The 27757-nt window shown below is 44.0% G+C and overlaps 1 protein-coding gene across 2 annotated transcripts in view; it reads right to left on the reverse strand.

Moving 5' to 3' along the window:
- The window catches only part of LOC144888258 (uncharacterized), a 68072-nt gene that overhangs the window by 32196 nt on the left and 8119 nt on the right, over positions 1-27757 (reverse strand). For both annotated transcript variants that reach the window (XM_078770642.1, XM_078770643.1), the window contains exons 3-5: positions 22388-22629; positions 15066-15161; positions 10901-10922 (exon numbers count right to left, since the gene is read on the reverse strand). In XM_078770642.1, coding sequence (XP_078626768.1) covers positions 10901-10922; positions 15066-15161; positions 22388-22573 — 304 coding nt within the window. In that variant the 5' untranslated portion in view covers positions 22574-22629. The remainder of the gene's footprint in view (positions 1-10900; positions 10923-15065; positions 15162-22387; positions 22630-27757) is intronic.

Genomic DNA, 27757 nt, shown 5'->3' on the forward strand with positions numbered 1-27757 from the left:
GGAATGATAGAGGCCAACATCTATGCACACAATTCCAAAATGAATTAAATTTGATTCATCAGACCATCAAGTTTACATTCGACAGCTTACAGTCCGAAGTTCACCTTCTAGACACATCACTCACACTTCAAAATAACAGACTCGAAACAGAACTATACACCAAACCAACAAACACTCACTCTTACCTTCTCCCTTCTTCATCTCATCCTAAACATACAATTGCAAGCATACCATACAGGCAAGCACTCAGAGTAAGACGCATTTGCTCAACAAAAATGGCAGAAGAAACTTCTCTCTGCCAATTAGAAACACACTTCATTGCAAGAAACTATGACCCTCATTCTGTGAAAGAAGCAATAAACCAAGCAAAATGCATACCGAGAGCAGACCTTCTGACTTACAAACCCAAACCTGCAACTAACCGTGTCCCACTGGTAACCACCTACTCTCCTATCTCATCCCAATTGCCAAGTATTCTGAATAAGGCCCTTCCTCTCCTCCATCAATCAGAAACACTCGGCACCACATTTCCTCAACCTCCACGAACATCATTTCGACGTGGTCGGACATTCAGGGACCTCTTGGTAAAAGCAAAGCACCCACAGCCCCACAACAAAGAAACTAGGATCCCTGGCTTCTATAAATGCACAGCAAACAAATGTATTATTCACAAGCATTTACTAGAAGGAAACAAATTTTGTAGTTCCAGCACTGGACAAAAATTCCCCTTCACCTCCTATATGAACTGCAAATCTACATGGGTCATATACGTATTCACTTTCCAAAACTGCACCAAACAATATGTTGGAAAAACTGAGATTACACTCTAAACACGATTTAATAACACCCGGTCAGAAATCAATAACTTCCACACCAGTCAGGGCAAATATCTACCTTACACAATACACTGTAATCAAACGGATCACTCTATAAATGACATTCAAATCTCTGCCATTGAATCAATTACAAATCGATCACACACCACGATTCTGAAACGTGAGTCCTTTTGGATACATAAACTTCGGACAAAAATCCCTCATGGCATAAATTTTGATGATTAAAGCATGTTTCAACATCAACCCAATCAAATCATTAACCGTAGCCCATTCATTCACTCACTCATTCATTCATTCTACCTTTATGTGTCATTTATATAAATATATAAATATATTATATGAATATAAATGGTATATGAATATATGCTTGTGTGTTTATGTATGTATGTATATATATATATTTGTATATGCACGTGCACAAACTGTAAAGTGAACGATAACTGCAAGCTGTGCTTCACTTCCGCTGAACTTGGGGACGGTGAGTCAGCTTTAGTGTGGCTCATCTTTTTATATGCATTTTCTACACATATCACACATCTTACACACAGGTCAATATATATACTTGTCTAATATACATGCCTGTTGTTTCTGTAGACTAAGAAGACCTTTGTTGGTCGAAAGCTTGTCGAGAATTAAAGATCGACCGTCCTGAAGCTACGTCCGCATCTGATTTAATCTCCCGATTATATATATGTTTTTACTAGCTTGGCTCGGCTCGCTGCGCTCGCCTCACCAAGCGTCGTTACTGAGGAATGGGTTTATTTTATCTGAGGATAATGACTGTACCTGAGTTGCTGTGTTGTCATGATTGACACCAATCATAATACAAACAATTATTTTGCACAAATGTATTTGTTGTGTTTGTGAAATTACATTTTTATAGGCAATTTAGGTTGAAGATTTAGGTTGAATGTTTTTTTTTTTAAGAAAGCACCCCTCAGCACATACATAGGGGAGGGGTAGGTGCAGACTGGGAAAACCACATTTCAAATCTGGCCTCCAAAACCAGTCGCCGACTCGACATCCTCCGTCGTGCGAAGTCCTTCCTTGGCACACCTGAGCTCCTCACCACAAACAAGGCTTTCATCCACAGCTCAATGGAATACTGCTCTCCGCTCTGGGCTGGTGCTCCTGCCTCACACCTAGCATGTCTTCACGCTGTTGAAACCAAAGCGTTCAGAAAGAATCATTGGAATCTCTCGCGATGAAGATAACTCCGTGGGCCTTTCACTCACTCACCACAGGCAGGTTGGTGGTCTTTCCGTCTTCTACCGACTCCTCTCCGGCCTTGCTCCCCCAGCTCTCTCTTGGCTCTGTCCCCCAAGTAATCATACAGGTCGCACAAGATCTGTCTGCAACCCTCTTATGGTTAAACTGCCAAATCAAGACTCTCTGCCCACCTTCACTCCTTCTTTCCTCTTTTCTCCCGCCTCTGGAACAAACTCCCTCACTCTATTCAATCCCACTCCTCCCTCCAGGTCTTTAAAGCAGCTGTTCACCACCATCTCTTATCTTCCCCCATCCGAAACCTTGATCTTTTCTACCCCCGCTAATTTCATCCCAAATCCACTTTTTTGAAATACCAACTTCTTTCCCGGAAATCCTTGGTGTCCTTGTGTTTTCTACTTCTCCCACCCCCCCCCCCCCCACTTCCCACGCCTCCTCCCCCAAGCCCACTCCCTCCCACACATCTCCCGATGTCCCTGCTCTCAAATGTTGTGTTTGTGTGCTTCTCCTTCTCTCCCCATCTTGTCTACCGCTCCCTCTTTTTGTACACCACTCATTTCCTATGCCATCTCCAGACATTGCAAATCGTCATTGCCGGGCACCGAAGGGGGCTCGGCAGTGACGCACGCTGAAAGAGAGTACTCAGTTTTCACCCTGGTTGTTGTACGCCGCTCCTTTCCTCTGCCATCTCCAGGCATTGCAAATCGTCATTGCTGGGCACCGAAGGGGGCTCGGCAGTGACGCGCGCTGAAAGAGAGTACTCAGTTTTCACTCTGGTTGTTTGTTTGTTTGTTGTACACCGCTCCTTTCCTATGCCATCTCCATGCATTGCAAATCGTCATTGCTGGGCACCGAAGGGGGCTCGGCAGTGACGCACGCTGAAAGATAGCACTCAGTTTTCACTCTGGTTGTTTGTTTTCTTGCTTTCTTTCTTGTTTGTTTTCTTGTTTGTTTGTCCGGACGATATCTCAGCCATCTTTTGAGCTAGGAAGCTGAAATTTCGGCACAATAGTGAGCAAGTCCTTTGTCAAAAACGGTATTTTTTTTTTGATTAATCAATAAATTGAGGAGTTATTTAATTATTAGCGATTAATTAAGTACTTATTTAATTAATTAAATTTCCTTTCTCTTCTTACCATTAACTCAGGCACCTTTTGAGTTAGGAAGCTGATATTTGGACATGCCAATGACCAGGTGATTTGGCTGCAAAGGATATTTTTGATTTATTAATTAATCAATTAATCGATTAATTATTTAATTATTCGATTAATGACAAAAAAATTTATTTTTTTTAAGTTACAGATTCTGATGAAATAGTGGTAGTTTATGTGTTCTCTGACCAAATTGATTAATAATTTAATTTTTTTATGATTATTATTTATTTATTTTCATTATTAATCATTGTACACCGCTCCTTTCCTATGCCATCTCCAGGCATTTCAAATCGTCATTGCCGGGCACCGAAGGGGGCTCGGCAGTGACGCACGCTGAAAGAGAGTACTCAGTTTTCACTCTGGTTGTTTGTTTGTTTGTTTTCTTGTTGTACACCGCTCCTTTCCTATGCCATCTCCAGGCATTGCAAATCGTCATTGCTGGGCACCGAAGGGGGCTCGGCAGTGACGCACGCTGAAAGAGAGTACTCAGTTTTCACTCTGGTTGTTGTACACCGCTCCTTTCCTATGCCATCTCCAGGCATTGCAAATCGTCATTGCCGGGCACCAAAGGGGGCTCGGCAGTGACGCACGCTGAAAGAGAGTACTCAGTTTTCACTCTGGTTGTTTGTTGTACACCGCTCCTTTCCTATGCCACCTCCAGGCATTGCAAATCGTCATTGCCGGGCACCGAAGGGGGCTTGGCAGTGACGCACGCTGAAAGAGAGTACTCAGTTTTCACTCTGGTTTCTTGTTTGTTGTACACCGCTCCTTTCCTATGCCATCTCCAGGCATTGCAAATCGTCATTGCCGGGCACCAAAGGGGGCTCGGCAGTGACGCACGCTGAAAGAGAGTACTCAGTTTTCACTCTGGTTTCTTGTTGTACACCGCTCCTTTCCTATGCCATCTCCAGGCATTGCAAATCGTCATTGCCGGGCACCAAAGGGGGCTCGGCAGTGACGCACGCTGAAAGAGAGTACTCAGTTTTCACTCTGGTTTCTTGTTTGTTTTCTTGTTTTCTTGTTTGTTTGTTTTCTTTCTTGGTTGTCCGGACGATATCTCAGCCATCCTTTGAGCTAGGAAGCTGAAATTTCGGCACAGTAGTGAGCAAGTCCTTTGTCAAATACGGTATTTTTTGTTTTTTGAATAATCAATTAATTGAGGAGTTATTTAATTATTAGCGTTTAATTAAGTACTTATTTAATTAATTAAATTTCATTTATCTTCTGACCATTATTAACTCAGGCACCTTTTGAGTTAGGAAGCTGATATTTGGACATGCCAATGACCAGGTGATTTGGCTGCAAAGGATATTTTTTGATTTATTAATTAATCAATTAATCGATTAATTATTTAATTATTCGATTAATGACAAAAAAATTTTTTTTTTTTAAGTTACAGATTCTGATGAAATAGTGGTAGTTTATGTGTTCTCTGACCAAATTGATTAATAATTTAATTTTTTTATGATTATTATTTATTTATTTTCATTATTAATCATTTATTTATTTTCTTTCTCATTTGGCCAATATCTCAGGCACCTTTTGAGCTGGGAAGCTAATATTTGGACATGAGTGACCAAGTGATGTGGCTATCAAGGATATTTTTGATTTATTGATTAATCATTTCATCTATTAAGTATTTATTGATTAATCGATTAATTATTTATTGAGTAATCAATTAATTATTTAATTTTTTATAAATGACTTATTTAATTAAATTTCTAAAAGATACATCTTCGGATGAAGCACTACTGGTTTAGTTATGCGATTAGCCAATTGATTATGAAAATATTTTGTGATAATCTTTTATTGATTTTAATTATACAATTAATCAATCAATTAGTGTACACCTCTCCCTCCCAATGCAGCCTCAATGAGCTGCACTGCGGTATTGCCGGGCGCCGGAGGCGCCCCGGCAATGCCGCGCTGCAGCATATTTAATTATTTGGCATGGGGCGGTGTACTTTGAATGTATGTGTACTTGTTGTACACCGCTCCTTTCCTATGCCATCTCCAGGCATTGCAAATCGTCATTGCCGGGCACCAAAGGGGGCTCGGCAGTGACGCACGCTGAAAGAGAGTACTCAGTTTTCACTCTGGTTTCTTGTTTTCTTTCTTGGTTGTCCGGACGATATCTCAGCCATCCTTTGAGCTAGGAAGCTGAAATTTCGGCACAGTAGTGAGCAAGTCCTTTGTCAAATACGGTATTTTTTGTTTTTTGAATAATCAATTAATTGAGGAGTTATTTAATTATTAGCGTTTAATTAAGTACTTATTTAATTAATTAAATTTCATTTATCTTCTGACCATTATTAACTCAGGCACCTTTTGAGTTAGGAAGCTGATATTTGGACATGCCAATGACCAGGTGATTTGGCTGCAAAGGATATTTTTGATTTATTAATTAATCAATTAATCGATTAATTATTTAATTATTCGATTAATGACAAAAAAATTTTTTTTTTTTAAGTTACAGATTCTGATGAAATAGTGGTAGTTTATGTGTTCTCTGACCAAATTGATTAATAATTTAATTTTTTTATGATTATTATTTATTTATTTTCATTATTAATCATTTATTTATTTTCTTTCTCATTTGGCCAATATCTCAGGCACCTTTTGAGCTGGGAAGCTAATATTTGGACATGAGTGACCAAGTGATGTGGCTATCAAGGATATTTTTGATTTATTGATTAATCATTTCATCTATTAAGTATTTATTGATTAATCGATTAATTATTTATTGAGTAATCAATTAATTATTTAATTTTTTATAAATGACTTATTTAATTAAATTTCTAAAAGATACATCTTCGGATGAAGCACTACTGGTTTAGTTATGCGATTAGCCAATTGATTATGAAAATATTTTGTGATAATCTTTTATTGATTTTAATTATACAATTAATCAATCAATTAGTGTACACCTCTCCCTCCCAATGCAGCCTCAATGAGCTGCACTGCGGTATTGCCGGGCGCCGGAGGCGCCCCGGCAATGCCGCGCTGCAGCATATTTAATTATTTGGCATGGGGCGGTGTACTTTGAATGTATGTGTACTTGTTTGTTTTCTTGTTTCCTTGGTTGTCCGGACGATATCTCAGCCATCCTTTGAGCTAGGAAGCTGAAATTTCGGCACAATAGTGAGCAAGTCCTTTGTCAAAAACGGTATTTTTTGTTTTTTGATTAATCAATTAATTGAGGAGTTATTTAATTATTAGCGTTTAATTAAGTACTTATTTAATTAATTAAATTTCATTTCTCTTCTGACCATTATTAACTCAGGCACCTTTTGAGTTAGGAAGCTGATATTTGGACATGCCAATGACCAGGTGATTTGGCTGCAAAGGATATTTTTGATTTATTAATTAATCAATTAATCGATTAATTATTTAATTATTCGATTAATGACAAAAAAAATTTTTTTTTTAAAGTTACAGATTCTGATGAAATAGTGGTAGTTTATGTGTTCTCTGACCAAATTGATTAATAATTTAATTTTTTTATGATTATTATTTATTTATTTTCATTATTAATCATTTATTTATTTTCTTTCTCATTTGGCCAATATCTCAGGCACCTTTTGAGCTGGGAAGCTAATATTTGGACATGAGTGACCAAGTGATGTGGCTATCAAGGATATTTTTGATTTATTGATTAATCATTTCATCTATTAAGTATTTATTGATTAATCGATTAATTATTTATTGAGTAATCAATTAATTATTTAATTTTTTATAAATGACTTATTTAATTAAATTTCTAAAAGATACATCTTCGGATGAAGCACTAGTGCTTTAGGTATGCTATTAGCCAATTGATTAAGAAAATATTTTGTGATAATCTTTTATTGATTTTAATTATACAATTAATCAATCAATTAGTGTACACCTCTCCCTCCCAATGCAGCCTCAATGAGCTGCACTGCGGTATTGCCGGGCGCCGGAGGCGCCCCGGCAATGCCGCGCTGCAGCATATTTAATTATTTGGCATGGGGCGGTGTACTTTGAATGTATGTGTACTTGTTTGTTTTCTTTCTTGGTTGTCCGGGCGATATCTCAGCCATCCTTTGAGCTAGGAAGCTGAAATTTCGGCACAGTAGTGAGCAAGTCCTTTGTCAAATACGGTATTTTTTGTTTTTTGAATAATCAATTAATTGAGGAGTTATTTAATTATTAGCGTTTAATTAAGTACTTATTTAATTAATTAAATTTCATTTCTCTTCTGACCATTATTAACTCAGGCACCTTTTGAGTTAGGAAGCTGATATTTGGACATGCCATTGACCAGGTGATTTGGCTGCAAAGGATATTTTTGATTTATTAATTAATCAATTAATCGATTAATTATTTAATTATTCGATTAATGACAAAAAAATTTTTTTTTTTAAAGTTACAGATTCTGATGAAATAGTGGTAGTTTATGTGTTCTCTGACCAAATTGATTAATAATTTAATTTTTTTATGATTATTATTTATTTATTTTCATTATTAATCATTTATTTATTTTCTTTCTCATTTGGCCAATATCTCAGGCACCTTTTGAGCTGAGAAGCTAATATTTGGACATGAGTGACCAAGTGATGTGGCTATCAAGGATATTTTTGATTTATTGATTAATCATTTCATCTATTAAGTATTTATTGATTAATCGATTAATTATTTATTGAGTAATCAATTAATTATTTAATTTTTTATAAATGACTTATTTAATTAAATTTCTAAAAGATACATCTTCGGATGAAGCACTACTGGTTTAGTTATGCGATTAGCCAATTGATTATGAAAATATTTTGTGATAATCTTTTATTGATTTTAATTATACAATTAATCAATCAATTAGTGTACACCTCTCCCTCCCAATGCAGCCTCAATGAGCTGCACTGCGGTATTGCCGGGCGCCAGAGGCGCCCCGGCAATGCCGCGCTGCAGCATATTTAATTATTTGGCATGGGGCGGTGTACTTTGAATGTATGTGTACTTGTTTGTTTTCTTGCTTTTTCTTTCTTGTTTGTTTGTCCGGGCGATATCTCAGCCATCCTTTGAGCGAGGAAGCTGAAATTTCGGCACAATAGTGAGCAAGTCCTTTGTCAAAAACGGTATTTTTTGTTTTTTGATTAAGCAATTAATTGACGAGTTATTTAATTATTAGCGATTAATTAAGTACTTATTTAATTAATTAAATTTCATTTCTCTTCTGACCATTAACTCAGGCACCTTTTGAGTTAGGAAGCTGATATTTGGACAGGCCAATGACCAGGTGATTTGGCTGCAAAGGCTATTTTTGATTATTAATTAATCAATTAATCAATTAATCGATTAATTATTTAATTATTTGATTAATGACAAAAAAAATTTTTTTTTTTAAGTTACAGATTCTGATGAAATGGTGGTGGTTTATGTGTTCTCTGACCGAATTGATTAATAACTTAATTTTTTTATGATTATTTTTTATTTTCATTATTAATCATTTATTTGTCTTCTTTCGCATTTGGCCAATATCTCAGGCACCTTTTGAGCTCAGAAGCTAATATTTGGACATGAGTGACCAAGTGATGTCGCTATCAAGGATATTTTTGATTTATTGATTAATCAATTAATCGATTAATTATTCGATGAAGTACTAAAAAAAAAAAAAAAAATTCAGGTGCAGATTCTGATGAAATGGTGGTGGTTTATGTGCTCTGTGACCGAATTGATTGATAATTTAATTTTTGAATGATTATTATTTCGTTATTTTCATTATTAATCATTTATTTATTTTCTTTCTCATTTGGCCAATATCTCAGGCACCTTTTGAGCTGGGATGCTAATATTTGGACAGGACAGTGACCAAGTGATGTGGCTATCAAGGATATTTTTGATTTATTGATTAATCATTTCATCTATTAATTATTTATTGATTCATCGATTAATTATTTATTGAGTAATCAATTAATTATTTAATTTTTTATAAATGACTTATTTAATTAAATTTCTAAAAGATACATCTTCGGATGAAGCACTAGTGGTTTAGTTATGCGATTAGCCAATTGATTATGAAAATATTTTGTGATAATCTTTTATTGATTTTAATTATACAATTAATCAATCAATCAATTAGTGTACACCTCTCCCTCCCAATGCAGCCTCAATGAGCTGCACTGCGGTATTGCCGGGCGCCGGAGGCGCCCCGGCAATGCCGCGCTGCAGCATATTTAATTATTTGGCATGGGGCGGTGTACTTTGAATGTATGTGTACTTGTTATATATTTTGTTTGTCTGTTTGATTTTTTTTGTGTGATAAATGTTAGCTCTTTCACGAGCTTCGATTCCGTATACAAAAAAAAAAAATTACACGTCACCACTACATAATTAAAAACGCCTCACAGCCATAAAACAGGTAATAAAAACACCTCACCACCACGAAATTAAAAACACCTCACCACCACAAAATTGAAAACACCTCACAGCCATAAAACACGTAATAAAACACCTCACCACCACGAAATTGAAAACTTCTCACAGTCATGAAACATGTAATAAAAAACACCTCAGCCATAAAACACGTAATAAAAACACCTCACAGCCACGTCATTTAAAAACACCTCACCACCAAGTAATTCAAAACACCTCACCACCACGTAATTCAAAACACCTCACCACCACATAATTATAAATACCTCACCACCACGTAAATCAAAACACCTCACCACCATGTAAATCAAAACACCTCACCACCATGTGATTTAAAAACACCTCATCACAATGTGATTTATAAACACCTCACCACCACATAATTCAAAATACCTCACCACCACGTGATTCAAAACCAGCACAACGTTATTAAAAACACTTCACAACCACGGAAACAAAAGTTTGAAGGAGTCGTTAAGTGTCAACACAGATACTACCCAGATGTGTAGTGTAGATATAAAGATAAATGACTGCACCCGAGTTGCCGTTTTGTCATGGTTTAAACCAATCATAATTCAAACAATTATTTTGCACAAATGTATTTGTAATATACGTGATATCACATTTTATAAACAATTGAAGTTGAAAAAAAAAATTTCCCCAAAAGAATTCGAAAAAAAATAAAATAAATAAATTGGAAAAATTTTCCAAAAAAAATACCCTTGGGACATACCGACGGGAGAGATATGTGCATACCAGAAGTTTGGCACGATTTCACAAAAGTTTGAGAAAGTAGTTCAGTGACAAGACAACACAACACAGGACAGACGCTGCACATATGTATGTATATATATATATATATATATTTTTTTTTTTGAACGGCAAACAACAACAACAACAACAACAGATGGACAAACGAATGTGACGGGAAGCTTTTAGCCTTGTAGGAGCAAAGCGGGCCTTGTCTGCCTTGCAAAGCGGGCCAGAAGCGGAGGTTATTTCATGGAGAATCTATATCTTAAATAAATATACAAGTAGGGAGTGGGTTTAAGCGGTAAAATTAGAATAAGCTTTCTTTCCTTCAAGTTCCAGTGACTATTCCAGGTGCACTCAAAGTATGACGTAAAAAACATCATGGGCACTAAGTTTGACATTTTTGTGTATATCTTTTTTAAAGTGAAAACAATTCTACAAGTTGAGGATTATAAATATTTTTAGATGATTAAAACATGATTGGGTAAAAAACATCAGGATGTGCTGATAATGCGTTGGACACCAACGCAGTCTCACCTTTCAGCAGGTCCTTGGAACCCTGAAAAGGAAGAAACAAAGAATGAGATCAAGATATTTGAATGAATGAATGTTTCTTTTTATTTATTAGATACTAGAGAGCTCACAGAACACGATACCCCATGTAGTGTTATCTTACACACTTCAATTTGTAATAAAATAATGATTTTAAAGATCGCCAAAAATCCATGAGGTTGAGTGTAACTGAAACAGTCTTATACACCACCCTTTTGCATTTCAATAAGACGATGTTGAGTTGCAGTTTAGGAGATTGAGGCTTTATTATTTATTAATCATCATAGAACACAGCATTGCCATATGGTGGCTTCTTCTTCACCCCCGATTCTGAACCCTCTCACTTGCCACGCCCTCTCGTGCTGCATAGCAATATATAGCATGGGTAGTCGAAGTATTATGAAGGCAATTATAGTTCTACAGTGTTCAAGCATACAATTCAATATAAACAAAAGTATAAAGACGTATAGGTTAGAATAGCATTTATCAGGGACCTGCCAGAGTAAGTAGTTTTGTTACACGTGACATTGAGGAGGCTGCACATGTCATTTGTGCTTTCAACATGCTTTCCTTTTGGGTGTGTGCAGTTGAGTTGGGAAATTGGTATGAGTGACGGGTAAGAGGGGCCATGGCAGCTAAGTACGTGAACCAGGTGGAAAGGGCGATGCGATAAATGTGATGCGATTGCGTGGGAATAAAGGTCATCCATCACTGGTTATTGTGTTTTATTGTGATTGTTAGTGTGTATGCAGGATCTACATTGCAGGTCATTGCAGGCAGATTGGTCGGATATGTCAGCCACGGGGTGGAGGACCCCAAGCGACAATTGAAGGCCGTGGAAGGCCAGTGGGTGTCCCCCTCCAGCAGCGTTATGCAGCGAAGGGAGCTGTTGTGGTGTTGGAGTGGGGAGGGGTGAGTGGAGGGGATGAGGGGCTGAGGGGATGGGAGGCATGGACAGGGAATGCAGTTTACCTCGTGTGGGACTTTGGTTGTGCTGAAACACCCACACACTGCGACATCCTACCACCGCAGTATAGGAATTACCCCCTGCAGGTAATCGAGATGCCATGGCCTTGCAGCGAATAAGCAGAAATGGTTATTGTTGTTGTGTACAAGGTAATGTACCACTCGGACCTGTGAGACTCGATTTGTACTATGCAGGGCAGGTAGCTCGTGAAATTGGCTAGGCCGATTCTAAATTGGGAATTTGGGTTCAGCTAACTGCTGGAACAAGTGACATCCACGTGGGAGATGGTCATTTACAGACTTGGCATTTAATATGAAATATTTTTTTTGTGGGGGTGAACTTACTTTTCAAGATGTCTTAGAACCAAAAGTTCATTGGAATTATGTTGAAATTATTCTAGATTTTGTTAATGTGACCTTTAAAAGAAACAAAAACCACATTTGACATTTCGAAACAAATAAATTGATCCTTGAAAGTGATGTAAACTGATATCGAACTCAATTCATGGACAGTACTGTGTTAAACTTCTGTACGTTTTCCAGAAGTATCTCTTTATTTTGCACATTAGCCAAATTTTTTTTTAACAAAAACAAAAGTTAAATTACAACTGGGATTACGGACACTAAAATTACAGTTCAGTACTTCGTGTAACCCCCACGAGCATTCAGGAGAGCACGTACACGTTGAGGCATGCTGTTCACGAGATTTGCCAAGGTTTGGACAGGAATTGCTTGCCATGCAGTGACAATAGCCTGCTGCAATTCACGCACAGAGGTCGGCTGCTGGTCCAAGTGGTCGATTTGACAAGTTAATTCTGCCCACAAGTTCTCTTTCAGATTCATATCCGGGGACATGGCAGGCCACTCCATATGCTCTACACCACGGTCAGCAAGAAAGTGTTGGATCATGCGAGCATGATGAGGCCGTGCATTGTCATCTTGGAAGACAAAGTTCTTCGAAAGGCTGCATGAGCAAATGGAAGCAATGTTTCTTCCAGAATGGCCCTGTACTTGAACTGGTTCAGGTTTCCATTCAGAACAACCAGGTCAGTTTTGCCCCCTGCATGAAAAGCAGCCCAAACGGTCACCCCACCACCTCCAGCTTGGACTCTTGGCACTATACAATCTTTGTTGTAGGCTTCATGCACTTGTCTGTGCACTCGGATGCGGCCATCTTGACGATAGTCCAGAAATCTAGACTCGTGACTGAAGATTACGTGATTCCAGTGTCCTGGCTGCCATTGACGGTGCTCTTGGCCCACTGCAATCGGCGCTGGCGGTGTTGTCTGGTCAGGCGTGGCTTTCTCAGGGGACCCCTGGCACGATAGCCTGCTTGAACCAGTCGTTGGTTTACTAGCCTTCTGGATACAGGCACATTTGTCAGTTGCAGCCACTCAGCCCTAAGCTGATTAGCTGACTTGGTACGGCCATTGCGGACTAACCGGTGCAGCTGGCGATCATCCCTCATTGTGGTTCTGCGGGGACGTCCTGGCCTCGGTATTGGAGTAGGGACACCCCTCTGAGCATTTCGTTTCAGGATCTTTGACACCTGACCTTGAGTGATGCCACACTGCCGAGCAATAGCACGCTCTTTCATGCCGTAATTTCGTGAAGCCACCACTCCATGACAAACAGCATTGTCGAGTTGACGGACCATCTCCAGAGGAAGCGGCAATAACTTTTGGAGATGTGCAGCAGTTGTTTTCCACTAATACAGAATGCAACAACCCTTGCATACCCGACTGTGAAGCCGATCGTCAAATGCACCTGTCTGTACATTTTGCCATGCCACCTGTGATATAATCCTGTTGTTGACTTCTTGCTGCGACAAACAATCAGTGACATGGTTCTTTTAACAAATAAATCACCAAAGTGTAAAAGAAACTCACCAGATTGATATACTGAGTTAAGAAAGTAAACCCAAGTCAAGAAAAAAAAATATTCCATATTAAATGCCAAGTCTGTAGATGTGTTTGACTTGGTTAAGTTATACTGTGATTAAGGTAGGCCTGTTTCTATGGCTTTTTTTTTTTTGCCATTACTACTCAACCCGCTCTCCGTATACCATCTTCAACAGATGGTGGAGGATCGAAACCTTGATGAATTTCTGTATGGAATTTTTGTTCATAACTGCTTTGCATTTTATTGAAACAAAGGGGGTGGAACATTAAGAAGAGTCGTTAAGGTGAACTCCTACCAGACAGAGCCTTATTCAGCAAGTTAATTAGGTGTGTGACTAAGAGCTGCAAGAAACTTGGATTCCTGACGGAGAACCTTGGCAGGAGCCTAACGTTCTGGGAAGGGGGCTGTGGTACGTGTTAGGGGGAGATCCATAGCTCGACTGTGGTAAGTGTAACATGATCCATTAGTTTCGAGTAGATTAGATTGCCATGTATTAGGGACGTCAGAGTAAGTCGTGATGTTACAAAACGTTGTGGATGGATTCAGACGAAATTTGGCAGAGATATAGTGTATGTAACAAGGACGAAAGGATTAGATTTTGGTGAAGATCCGGATTCGGATCCGGCTAGTAGAATATTTCAAGTGATTCTTCACCATTGGGAGATAGGGCCAAAAACCGATACATAGCAGGATATCTCAAAACGTTATGGACGGATTTGGACGAAACTTGGTGGACCAGTTGTATGACAAGGAAGAATCGATTCGATTTTGGTGAAGATCTTAATATGGATTCAGATACGAGAATTATTTACCTTTTTGGTGATTCTTCAGCATTGAGAGATCGGGTGAAAAGCGATATACAACATATTTGAAAAATGTTATGGACGAGTTACGACTAAACTTTGTGGATGAGTTGGTTATGTGACAAGAACAAGCCGATTTGATTTTGGTTAAGATGCGAATCCAGATCCGGCCTATCAGTGCGTTACAAAATATAAACTGTTCAGCCTGGCGAAGGTATGCTCTCTACCAAGTGCTGTTCTAGTTTATATAATTAATTAACTTATTAATTGTTGCTTGCTTCATTTTGTTTGCAGAGTTAGTAAGCTCACTCCTAAAATTTTTGTTATCGTACATCCCATCACAAGCCAACCATTACTTATTAGAAGAGACATAATGGCGTGAGTGAGCACCTCCCAGAGCTGAATTCTCCTTTTTTTAAATGGGAAGGGGTGGAAGCATCACCCTTTTGTAAGAACTTCCATTCACTGGTGATTCCCACCTCGGTTTCCTTTTCCTCGTCCAGAAGCTGCTGTAGCTGGGATACAATGCTCTGCATTGACTCTGATACAACAGGATAATTTTCATCCAAAATACCCTGCACAGAATAAAGAAACAACAGTAGTGAAGAATCGTGAACATGAGGGGAGAGGGTTGTGTGTGTCTGGGTAGAGGGGGAGGAAGGGGGAGATGAGGTGGTGTAACTGCATCCTTCTGCTTTAATAAAACACCTTTTTACATTTCTGAAAATTCTGTGATTATTTATCTTTATTTATCCTTTATTAATCTTCAAGTTAGAAGGTCAAGTATCTCAGCGCCGAGAACATTCTTCCTTATTCCCAAACAAACGTATTTTGGTGGTCTTTAGCCATTAGCACGTTGATGTAAAATCAACAACCTCACCTTTTTATCAGTTGGTCACCTGTAAAAGCTAATTCATTCCCCTTCACGGTTTCTACAGGTGAATGATTAACAACAGCGCATAATAAATAATTCTTACTGGACACTCATTCCCAGAAATCTCACATATGTGAGGAATATTTTGCTCCCATGACAAAAAAGGTTATCAGCAATGGATAATTGCCCATCAGACAGTTTAAAAAAAATTCAGGCCCATATACAAGCCTCCTCCATATATAAAAATAAAGAAAACTATCAGGAGTACCCGGAATTGCGGGGTGAAGGGTGGGGGGAGGTTGGGAGAAGATGAAGCAGGAGAAGGGAGGAGAGGGTGAGGTGAGGGAGATGGAGGGGAAAGATATACGACATATACATCCTTTGGGGGGAGGCTGTGGCTTTGACAGGCCCTCCGTTTTGGGGGAGGAGAGGAAGGGAAGGAGGAAAATTTTCCCGTGCAAAGTTCTTCATAACCTCAGTGTTGCACAGGTAAAAAAAAGTAAATTATACGTACCCGGCATTGCATTTACATACACATTTATACAGAGAATTTATGCCCCTCTACCGCCCCCCCCCCCCCACACACCCTTGAATGAGGCCGTGGCCACATAACCTATGTTACCCCCCAGACAAAGTTGTATTTGTACCCAGAGTAAAGTATAAAAGTGTTTATAGCTGGAGTACCTGGCGTTGCTCAAGCGATAAGGAAACATTATCTATCTATAATTCCATTAATCTCTGTGTGTATGTGTGTATGTGTGTATGTGTGTATGTGTGTATGTTTGTCTGTGACCGCTGTTTCTCGACAACTACCGGTCCGATATACTTGAAACTTGCCAGGTATATTGCTGGGGACCCGAGGATGTGCCTTTTCAAGGTTTGAAATTAATCGGACAAGTAGTTACCGAGCTATGGCGATTTAGCCGTTCGCCGTTCGCTTTGGCGTTGCGAATGGACCAAACCATTTCATGTAAATAGAGGGGGGGGGGGGGGTTCTGTGGTCGTTGCGAATGGACCAAACCATTTCATGTAAATAGAGGGGGGGATTGTCACTGTACTCGCAAGCCGTTCGCCGTTCGCTTTGGCGTTGCGAATGAACCAAAACATTTCATGGACCAAACCATTTCATGTAAATAGAGGGGGGGGGATTGTCACCGTACTCGCACCCACGTACCCACGTACGGGCATTGCACCCACGTACGGGCATGCCCTAGTATTTAAAATGAGGGCAAATATAATGGAAAAGCAATTACATCCAAATCAGAATCCATCACAAATGTCAAATCATCATTTTACCTTTTCACTGAATATATTCTGGTGAATGCGCCATTCATCACGTTTCTGAGTTAAGTATGACGATGTTCAGGAAGACGAAGAAGCCTTACCACCAACTTCGACCGCTTCCGGAATTGCTTTGTAATTTGTGTTCAAACGTCTGGTGATTGTTTCGTATTTATTTATGCGAATGTGTACCTGTATATAACTGTCATTGATCAAAAAGGCTTTGCCACGAATCGAGCGATTTTCTTTTTTTTAGCCAAAAAAATTAACTCTGTAGCGGATACCGCTGGATGTACATAATCGCCTTGCACCGGCCAGAACACGGCCAGACGCGCCTCTCCCGGGCATGCCCGGACTCACTGTTCCCGGGCATGCCCGAACCTCCCGGGCACGCCCGGTCTCGTCTTTCCCGGGCATGCCCGTTCTCGCCTTTCCAGGGCTCGCCCAGAGCGTCCGGGCATGCCCGCTATCGCCTTTCCAGGGCTCGCCCAGAGCGTCCGGGCATGCCCGCTATCGCCTTTCCAGGGCTCGCCCAGAGCGTCCGGGCATGCCCGCTATCGCCTTTCCAGGGCACGCCCAGAGCGTCCGGGCATGCCCGCTATCGCCTTTCCAGGGCTCGCCCAGAGCGTCCGGGCATGCCCGCTATCGCCTTTCCAGTGCTCGCCCAGAGCGCCCGGGCACGCCCAGCCTCGACTTGCCAGGCCGCAGCCAAACACGCCCGGGCAGGTCCAGACTCGCCTTTCCAAGGCTCGCCCTTGATACCCGGGCATGCCCGGTATAGCTTTTGCCGGGCAAACTTCCCGACATAAATGTGTATATATATTGTTGCCCGATAAACGGGCTTGTCAGAATACCTGAGCTGTTTGGTTTCAATAAAGCAACTCAGACGAATTCCGTCTTTGGTCGCGTCAATTCTTTCGACTCGCGTTGGAGCGCAGTTCCTTCATTGGTGACCTACCGACATGGATACGGCAGTGACGCTTAAACTGCCTACCTTCTGGGAGACTCACGCGGCTGTTTGGTTCGCCCAGGCGGACTCCCAGTTCGCCCTGCGAGGCATCACCGCGGACGACACCCGCTTCCACCATGTTGTGGCGGCGCTCGGTTCCACCACCGCGGCCCACGCCTTGAGCCTCCTCCAGCACCCACCGGCTGCTGACAAATACGACGCGCTGAAGACGCTCCTCTTCGGCACTTTCGCCCTCTCACCGGCAGCACGCGCACAGCGCCTGCTTGACCTGCCCGAGCTCGGCGACACGCGCCCGTCCGAGCGCATGGACTATATGCTCTCGTTGCTCGGCGAGCACTCTCCGGCATTCCTGTTCCGGGAGCTGTTCCTCCGTCAGCTGCCTAACCCGGTACGCCTCGCCCTGGCTGGCACGTTGATCATGGATTCCCGCGCCCTCGCCAGGGAAGCCGATAAGATCTCCTCGGCGGGCCAGCACATCGGCGCGGTTACCTGGAGCCCGCCGCCGTCCGAGGCGATGCCCACGACGCCCGAGCACCCTGCGCGGTTGGAGGCCGAACTGCCGGTGCAACTGGCGGCCGCCACGCCGCACCGCCCGCTTCCGACACGACGGCCGGGGCCTCCACCTGACCGGGCGTGGTGTTATTACCACGCCAGGTTCGGACACAAGGCTCGGACGTGCCGGCCCCCGTGCACTTTCGGCAGGTTGGGAAACGGCCGGGCCGGCGTTCATTCCCAGCCATGAGCGCCGGCCACTCGGGCAACTTGTTGTTTATTCGGGACAAAGCGTCTGGACGGCGTTTCCTGTGCGACACCGGCGCCCAACTGAGTGTCATACCTGCCTCCGAGCAGGACAGGCTGGACGCAGTTTGCTGCCCCTCTTTGGTCGCTGCTAATGGCTCGGCCATACGCACTTTCGGCCCACGCGTCGTCACCCTCTGCTTCGGCAGCCAGCGCTTTCAATGGACTTTTGTTACCGCCAGCGTCCCCGTGGCTTTGCTGGGCGCCGACTTCCTCTGCGCGCACGGGCTGCTGCTCGACGTCAAACGACGTCGCCTTGTCCACGCCGAGACCTTCAGCTCCCTGGCGTGCACAATGAGCAGCTCCGCGCCGACCGAACTGGCGTGCGCCGTCCCGGCAACGAACGAGTTCGCTCGCCTGCTCGTGGAATTCCCGGCCCTCACGCGGCCGACGTTTTCGGCCATCGCGGTGCGGCACGGGATCGAGCACCACATACCCACTACGGGCCCGCCGGTCTACGCCAGGGCCCGCCGCCTCGACCCAGCGAAGCTCGCCGTGGCAAAGGCCGAATTCGACGCGTTGGAGCACCTCGGCATCGTGCGGCGCTCCGATAGCGCGTGGGCCTCGCCACTGCACATCGTGCCAAAGCCGGGGGGGTGGATGGCGCCCGTGTGGCGACTACTGCCGTCTCAATGACGCTACCACCCCCGACAGGTACCCGATCCCGCATATTCAGGACTTTTCCGCCCGTTTGGCTGGACGGGTCATCTTTTCGAAAATTGACCTGATACAGGGCTACCACCAGGTACCTGTCCGGGCGGCCGACGTCCCGAAGACGGCCGTCATCACGCCGTTCGGCCTGTTCGAATTTTTGCGGATGCCGTTTGGCCTCAAGAATGCGGCCCAGGCGTTCCAGCGCTTGATGGACGGCGTGCTGCCTGACCTGCCGTTCCTTTTCGTCTATCTGGACGACATCCTCGTCGCCAGCACGTCCCGCGCCGAGCACCTCCTCCACCTCCGAACACTGTTCGGTCGCCTCAGCGAGCACGGCTTAATTGTCAACCCGGTCAAATGCCACTTCGGCGCGACGACCATTGACTTTTTGGGCCACCACATCACCAAGACCGGGGCCGTGCCGCTGCCGACCAAGGTCGAGGCCATCACCACGTTCCCGCGTCCCCGTTCCATCAAGGCCCTCCAAGAGTTCCTCGGCATGGTGAATTTTTATCACCGATTCGTGCCCCGCGCTGCTCAGCTCATGCGGCCCCTTTACGAGGCCCTCCGGGGCAAGCCGGCCAAGCATGACATTGTTTGGTCCGCGGCCATGGACGCGGCCTTCACCAGTGCCAAACGGGCCCTCGCCGACGCAACGCTGCTGGCTCACCCGGTGCTCAACGCGCCCATCGCCCTCACTACGGACGCCTCCAACTACGCGGTGGGCGCCGTCCATGAGCAATGGGCGGACGGGGTTTGGCAGCCACTCGCTTTTTTCAGCCGGCAACTCCGGCCGAACGAGTTAAATTACAGCACGTTCGACCGCGAGCTGCTCGGGCTATTCCTGGCCGTTCGCCATTTCCGACACCTCTTGGAGGGCCGCCCGTTCACGGCTTTCGTCGACCACAAGCCGTTGGTCTACGCAATGGCTAAGGTCACGGAGCCATGGTCGGCCCGCCAGCAGCGCCACCTCTCCGCCGTGTCGGAGTTCACCACGGACATCCAGCACGTCGCCGGCAAAGACAACGCCGTGGCCGACTGCCTTTCGCGGGCCAGCGTGAACGCGGTCCACCTCGGCGTGGACTTTACGCTCATGGCGGCCGACCAGACCACCGACGCCTCGGTGCAGGCACTCCGCGTGGCGGACACGGGCCTCCGCCTGGCCGACATCCCCTTCGCGGGCACCGTCCTGCTCTGCGACGTCTCCCAGGGCCAGCCTCGCCCCATCGTGCCCGTTTCCTGGCAGCGCCGCATCTTCGCCTCCATCCACGGCCTTTCTCACCCGGGCCGGAAAGCTTCTCAGAAGCTGGTGTCGGCGCGTTTCGTCTGGCACGGCCTTCGACGAAACATCCGCGACTGGGCCAACGCCTGCACGGCCTGCCAGCGAGCCAAGGTCCACCGCCACACCCAGGCCCCGCTGGCACCTTTCGCCGTGCCTGAACGGCGTTTCGACCACGTCCACGTGGACCTGGTGGGTCCCCTGCCCCCCTCGCGGGGGTTCACCCACCTGCTCACCATGGTGGACAGGACCACCAGGTGGCCGGAGGCCGTGCCCCTCACCTCCACCACCACGGCCGACGTGGCGCAGGCGTTCATCGCCACCTGGGTCGCGCGCTTTGGCACACCAGCGGACATCTCGTCCGACCGCGGCCCACAGTTCACGTCTGAGCTTTGGGGCGCGGTCGCCTGTTCGTTGGGGGTCACGCTGCACTGCACCACGGCCTACCACCCCCAAGCCAATGGGTTGTGCGAGCGGTTTCACCGCTCCATGAAGGCCGCACTCATGGCCGGCCTTCAGGACGACGGTTGGGCCGACCGGCTGCCGTGGGTCCTTTTGGGCCTTCGCACGGCCCCCAAGGAAGACCTCCAGGCGTCCGCCGCCGAGCTCGTCTATGGCCAGCCACTCCGCGTCCCGGGCGAATTCGTGCCTGACGCTACCAGTCCCTGGTCCGCCGCTCGCCAGCGCTCGGACCTCCAGGAGGCCGCCCGACGATTTGCCCCCGTGCCGACGTCCCGCCACGGTGGCCCCCAGTCCTACGTCCCCCCCGGCGCTTCGCACAGCGGAGTACGTCTTTGTGCGTCATGACGCGCACCGGGGGCCACTCCGGCCGCCGTACGACGGGCCCTTCTGGGTCCTGCGACGGGGCGACAAGTCTTTCATCGTCGACTTCGGCGGCCGGCCGGACCGGATTTCTGTGGACCGCCTCAAACCGGCGCACATGGACGTCGACCGACCACCACGGTTGGCCCTTCCTCCGCGGCGAGGCCGCCCCCCGTCCACAGTTCCCCCCGCTCGACCACCCACCACCACGTCAGACCCCTCCCCACGACCCTCCAGGGGTCGCTTCGGCCAGGTCATCCGGACCCCCCTTAAATTGACCCTGCCGGTGCAGGTCGATTCTGGAGGGGCGTGTGTAGCGGTTACCGCTGGATGTACATAATCGCCTTGCACCGGCCAGAACACGGCCAGACGCGCCTCTCCCGGGCATGCCCGGACTCACTGTTCCCGGGCACGCCCGAACCTCCCGGGCACGCCCGGTCTCATCTTTCCCGGGCATGCCCGCTCTCGCCTTTCCAGGGCTCGCCCAGAGCGTCCGGGCATGCCCGCTATCGCCTTTCCAGGGCTCACCCAGAGCGTCCGGGCATGCCTGCTATCGCCTTTCCAGGGCACGCCCAGAGCGTCCGGGCATGCCCGCTATCGCCTTTCCAGGGCTCGCCCAGAGCGTCCGGGCATGCCCGCTATCGCCTTTCCAGTGCTCGCCCAGAGCGCCCGGGCACGCCCAGCCTCGACTTGCCAGGCCGCAGCCAAACACGCCCGGGCAGGTCCAGACTCGCCTTTCCAAGGCTCGCCCTTGATACCCGGGCATGCCCGGTATAGCTTTTGCCGGGCAAACTTCCCGACATAAATGTGTATATATATTGTTGCCCGATAAACGGGCTTGTCAGAATACCTGAGCTGTTTGGTTTCAATAAAGCAACTCAGACGAATTCCGTCTTTGGTCGCGTCAATTCTTTCGACTCGCGTTGGAGCGCAGTTCCTTCAACTCTTTTTTTGGCCTAAAACACTCCCAGGTACTCACTGATGAACCTCTGAAAGTTTTACGAAGATCCGTTCAGCCATCTCTGAGAAAAATGGCGACACACACACGGACCAACGGCTCTCTTATACAGTAGATTATATGGATACAAACAATAACGATTTTTTTTTTCACCGATATACTCACCATTCGTTCGGCATAAGCAATCTCCACAGCAACAATGTTGTGATGCTGATGTGCTCCAACCATGCACGCAACGCATATCAAGCTCCCATCATCCTCACAGTGGTATATAATTGGCTTTCCGTGCTCAAAGCACAATGGGCATGTTTCATCGTAACTATCTCCCACATCATAAAAGGAAGAAGCCATCTCCTTGTGGTTAGAGAAGAATCAGAGAAGAGTGTGAAGCAGAGTCGAATTGAAACCTGCAAATAGAGATTGAAAATTAGAAAAAGGAAAGGAAAGAAAAAGCAAAAGTATATTAACTCTTAGATGCAGGCATCAAAAATCCTACATAAACGCAGCCATTAGGCCTCAGAGACCCAACGGATGTATTAGTGGAATGGTTATTTTTTTTTTATAGATTTTTTTTTCTTTCATATCCTTTTTCAATCCAAGTCGATGCTCATGGATGTATATTTGCTCAGAAAACCTGAACCATTGATCCTATTATTTGGAAGAATCCCATACAAGTAATGAAACCTTTCTTTTTTTAAGAATTTTTTTTTTTGCTCTTTGTTCTTCAACTTTTTTTTTCTCTCAAAAGTTGAGGCTCATGGAGGAGTATTTTCTCAAAAAATATGATTCACTGATCCTTTTATTTCGAATGTATATGACCGCAACTGTCAAAAATCCTACTGCAATGCAGCCATTGGGCCGAGGAAGCCCCACAAATGTATTTGTGTATTGTTTTTGTTTGTTTTTTTAATAGATTTTTTTTTCTTTCATGTCGTTTTTCATTCCAAGTCGATGCACATGGATGTGTATTTGTTCAGAAAATGTGAATCATTGATCCTATTATTTGGAAGAATCCCATACAAGTAATGAATAATTATTTTTTTTACAAAAAAAAAATAATTTGGGGGGGGGGGGGGGGGGTTCAACTGTTTTTTCTCCAAAAATATGAGGCTCATGGAGGAGTATTTGCTCAAAAAAAATACGATTCACTGATCCTTTTATTTAGATTGTATATGTCAACAACATTGTCAAACATCGTACACCAATGCAGTCCTGGGAGGCCCGGACATTTTATTTACTTATTATGATTATGTGTAATGTGTAATTTGTAATGGGTAATTTGTAGTGTGTTATGTGTAATGTGTTATGAACTAGGGCATGCCCGTACGTGGGTGCCCGTTCCTTGCCAAAAAAAAAAAAAACGCTACCCGTACGCTCTACCCCGCCCGTACGCCCGTACGCCCGTAAACAAAAAAAACAACGCTCTTCGCTTCCGCCCTTCGCTCTGACTGAATTGGGAGAAATAATGCGCATAAGAAATCGAGAAATTATTATTTTCTCCGGAAGAAATCGAATTACGAACCGTAATGGCGCACGCGCTCGGCTCGGCTCGCTCTCACATCGGCCACGCCTACGCAACAACGCGTTCTGTGATTGGCTGCCGGAAGTGCAGTCTTCACTGTCCGGAAGGTCGCATATCGCAGTTACGATGAATCGCAAATTAGTTTTAATTAGTTTTAAAACATAGTTGAACGCCAACATAGTTTGCCGACGGGAAATAAATGAATACGCTCTCAAATGTGCCGTCCGAGGCAGAGTCTGTTCGCCACGTTCGGCACACGTGATAGCTCGCTGCTCTCTGATTGGTTGAATCGTTTTTTGGACATAGCTCGGTAACTACTTCTCCGATTAATTTAAAACCTTGAAAAGGCACATCCTTGGGTCCCCAGCAATATACCTGGCAAGTTTCAAGTATATCGGACCCGTGGTCGTCGAGAAACAGCGGTCACAGACAAACACACAGACATACACACATACACACACACACACACACACACAGAGATTACTGGAATTATAGATAGATGAAGGTTTTACCTCGCATCTGAATGAAATACTCATATATATTTATTCCATCAAATTATTTATATCTAAGTTATAGGAGCATACAAGAAGGCTCATGCAAAGCAAAAAAATTATATAACATGGATGTAACACAAGAAAAATTATGAGGCACCTCTAATGCCCCAGGCCTGCATTAGTGATATAAATGAAGAATGAAGCTTTTCCCCATGAACCTGAATTAAAATTTTCATATTTTTGTCACTGAATTATTTGTAACCAAGTTATTAGAGCATATAATGAGGCTCATATCAAGAAAATAATGATATAACATAGTAGTACAACATCATTTATGCTGGGCGTCAAAGGCCCCAGGCCTGCATTAATGTCGGATCTTTGGGTTATAAGTGAAGAATGAAGATTTTCGCACGAGCCTGAATGAATTTTTTATTTTAATGTCACTGAATTTTGTGTAACAACATGAAAGTCCGTGAAAATGAGGCTCATTTCAAAAAAACAAACATAGTTTTTGCAACAACAACAAAAAAAACCTTGTGGGCCTCCGAGGACCAATCACTGCATCCAAGGGTTAAAATAAAAGAACATTTAGATTTGAAATAATCATTCAGGGTACAAAATGAAAAACTACAAACTGGATAAGAAGCCAATCAGAAGATGCACTCCAAACTAATCACAAACACAGGGAACAGAACAGAGTGCCAGGTTTCTCATGGCAATGTACTTGTGTCGACAAACACAGAAACAGAGATTATAATGAGATTTCATGAGGGAAACATCTGATCTATGACTGAATGAGAGTTTGAGTAAAACGAAGCTCTAAAGGTACACCTGGTATCATCACATTGGTACAATGGACATTTCAACCCGACATGCAGGGGGGTGGAGATTGAATGTGTGAAAGAGTTTTCTTATCTTGGTTGTGTCATTGTCTCGACATAAAATAAAATGGATAATTTGACGACAGAAGGCAATAAACGATTAGATTAGAATAATCCAATCCGAAATCTGAAAATGATCTCTCAGATGGGCGACATTTGTGTACATTGGTGCTGTGTGGACCAGAGAGAGCACTATTAACATTTGGTCCCTCTGTGGGAGCAGCGTGGCTGTACATGGCATTCAGGAACAGGACAAGACATGTGTGTACTGTCGAGGAAGAATTAAATGTCCTCTCCTGGTTGACTAATAAAGGTTTATTACTCGGAAAGATCACTTCGACTTGGTTACAGTAAAATAAATACGAACCAACACACAGGAATGAACAACAGCACACAGCCAGGCACCTCTGAATTTTCAGCATTCAAACACATCTTTATAAAGGGAATAGAGAAAAAGAAATAAGGAGAGGGGGGGGGGAGATCATGGGTTCTGGGATACTCAAAGGAGAGGGTGGAGAAGAGGGATAGGGGATTGGAGAGGCTCAGGGACACGATGACATCATGCATGTTTTTCTTTCCATGATGGCCGCCAAACCATGTGACCAATGACGTTTTCGTGGTCATCTTTTAATCGCCATGCCTAGTCAATGACACACGTAACGTTTCAGGTCAATTGATTTAGCTGTTTGGGAGAAGGTTTTTTTAAGGGTTTTAGGTTAAATCCAATATGGATGCCAAACCCATGTGACCTATGATGTCATAAATTTAATATTTCAATACAAATGTGTCATAGATCATGTGCATGCAATTTCAGATTTTTAGGATAAGAAATTTGATGAAAACATTTTTTGCTGGTATACCACTTCACCGATAATGTCATCATCATCATGCTTTTGTTCCCCATTGGGAGTACTTGACAAAGTGGCAAGTTTCAAATTTTTTACATTGGCCAGTTTCCGAGGATTTTAAAACAAATTTATTTGGGTTTGTTCCAAGATGGCTGCCATACTACGTGACCTATAAAATCACAATTATCATAAAAACATTCTGCATGAGTGTCAATCCTCCCCTAAAGGTTTAGTCTCAATCAGACATGTGGTTGCTGAGAAAAACGAGGTTTACCCTGTACAGACAGATTGACGGACAACCAGAAAATATAACGCCGCCGCTCCCACCTTCTGGGCAGAGGCATAAAAATGTCCAGATGCCGGTATAGAACAGAGCTTCTCTCAAGGGGTGTTAATGATAAACAGTCTCCCAATCTTCCCCATCTCAGACTCCCTGACACCAGAAGGCCTTCATTTAACAAAAGTGTTCTCCTAACTTATTTATTCAGGCTTATATATATATATATATATATATATATATATATATATATATGTCGGTCACTGAGTTTGTTGTTGTACAAACCTCTGTTATAAGCTTAAGTATAACTGTTATTTTGTAGTTAATAAGAGATGTTTGCTTCACCATTTATATTTCAAATGAGAATGCTCGCTTTCTCATACGTGCTGAATTCAAGCCTGTTATTCTCATCCTTGCTTTGAACATGTTTACGATCTAACCGGGTCAGGAATGTAACTAAATCAAAGGCCGGATACTCCGACTTGTGTAATACAACCTCCGGCCATGTTTGAGAAACATCTGCTCCGCCAGATAAGACTCTTAAGCTCCACTCCCTCGGAGCCACAGGAAGGGATGCCGGGAGGGGGGGTTAAGCCGCTGATTTCCTTTGTTCAAACTCACTTTCAGCGGAGATCTTGTGGATAATGCTTTCTTATATAAACGAACCTCGGTCCGTCTATTGACCAGGAGGGCTGACGAGGCACGCTGCCCGTTTGTGCAGTATATGTCGGCTCTTCCCGCAGCTGCGTACCTGATGGATCAATAAAAACTCTTGTTACTCCTTCTTTGTGGTGGAAACCTGATTTCCCCTCCCGACATATACTGAGGAACGGGCTTCTTTTAGCTGAGGCTGATGACTGTACCTGAGATGCTGTGTTATCATGATTTTCACCAATCATAATACAAACAATTACTTTGCACAAATGTATTTGTTGTGTTTGTGATATTACATTTTTATAGGCAATTTAGGTTGAAGATTTAGGTTGAATGTTTTTTTTTTTTTTCAAGAAAGAACCCCTCAGCACATACATAGGGGAGGGGTAGGTGCAGACTGGAAGTTTGGGACGATTACACCTCACCACCACGTAATTCAAAACACCTCACCACCACGTAATTCAAAACACCTCACCACCACGTAATTCAAAACACCTCGCCACCACGTAATTCAAAATACCTCACCACCAGGTAATTCAAAACACCTCACCACCATAAAACACGTAATAAAAACACCTCACAACCACGAAATTAAAAACACCTCACCACCACGAAATTGAGAACACCTCACCACCACGAAATTAAAAAACACCTCACCACCACGAAATTGAGAACACCTCACAGCCATCAAGCACGTAATAAAAACACCTCACAGCCATAAAACAGGTAATAAAAACACCTCACCACAACGAAATTAAAAACACCTCACAGCCATAAAACACGTAATAAAAACACCTCACAGCCATAAAACACGTAATAAAAACACCTCACCACCACGAAATTAAAAACACCTCAGCCA

This window comes from Myxine glutinosa, chromosome 1 (assembly GCF_964187855.1).
Source record: "Myxine glutinosa chromosome 1, kmMyxGlut1.1, whole genome shotgun sequence".
Taxonomy (NCBI): domain Eukaryota; kingdom Metazoa; phylum Chordata; class Myxini; order Myxiniformes; family Myxinidae; genus Myxine; species Myxine glutinosa.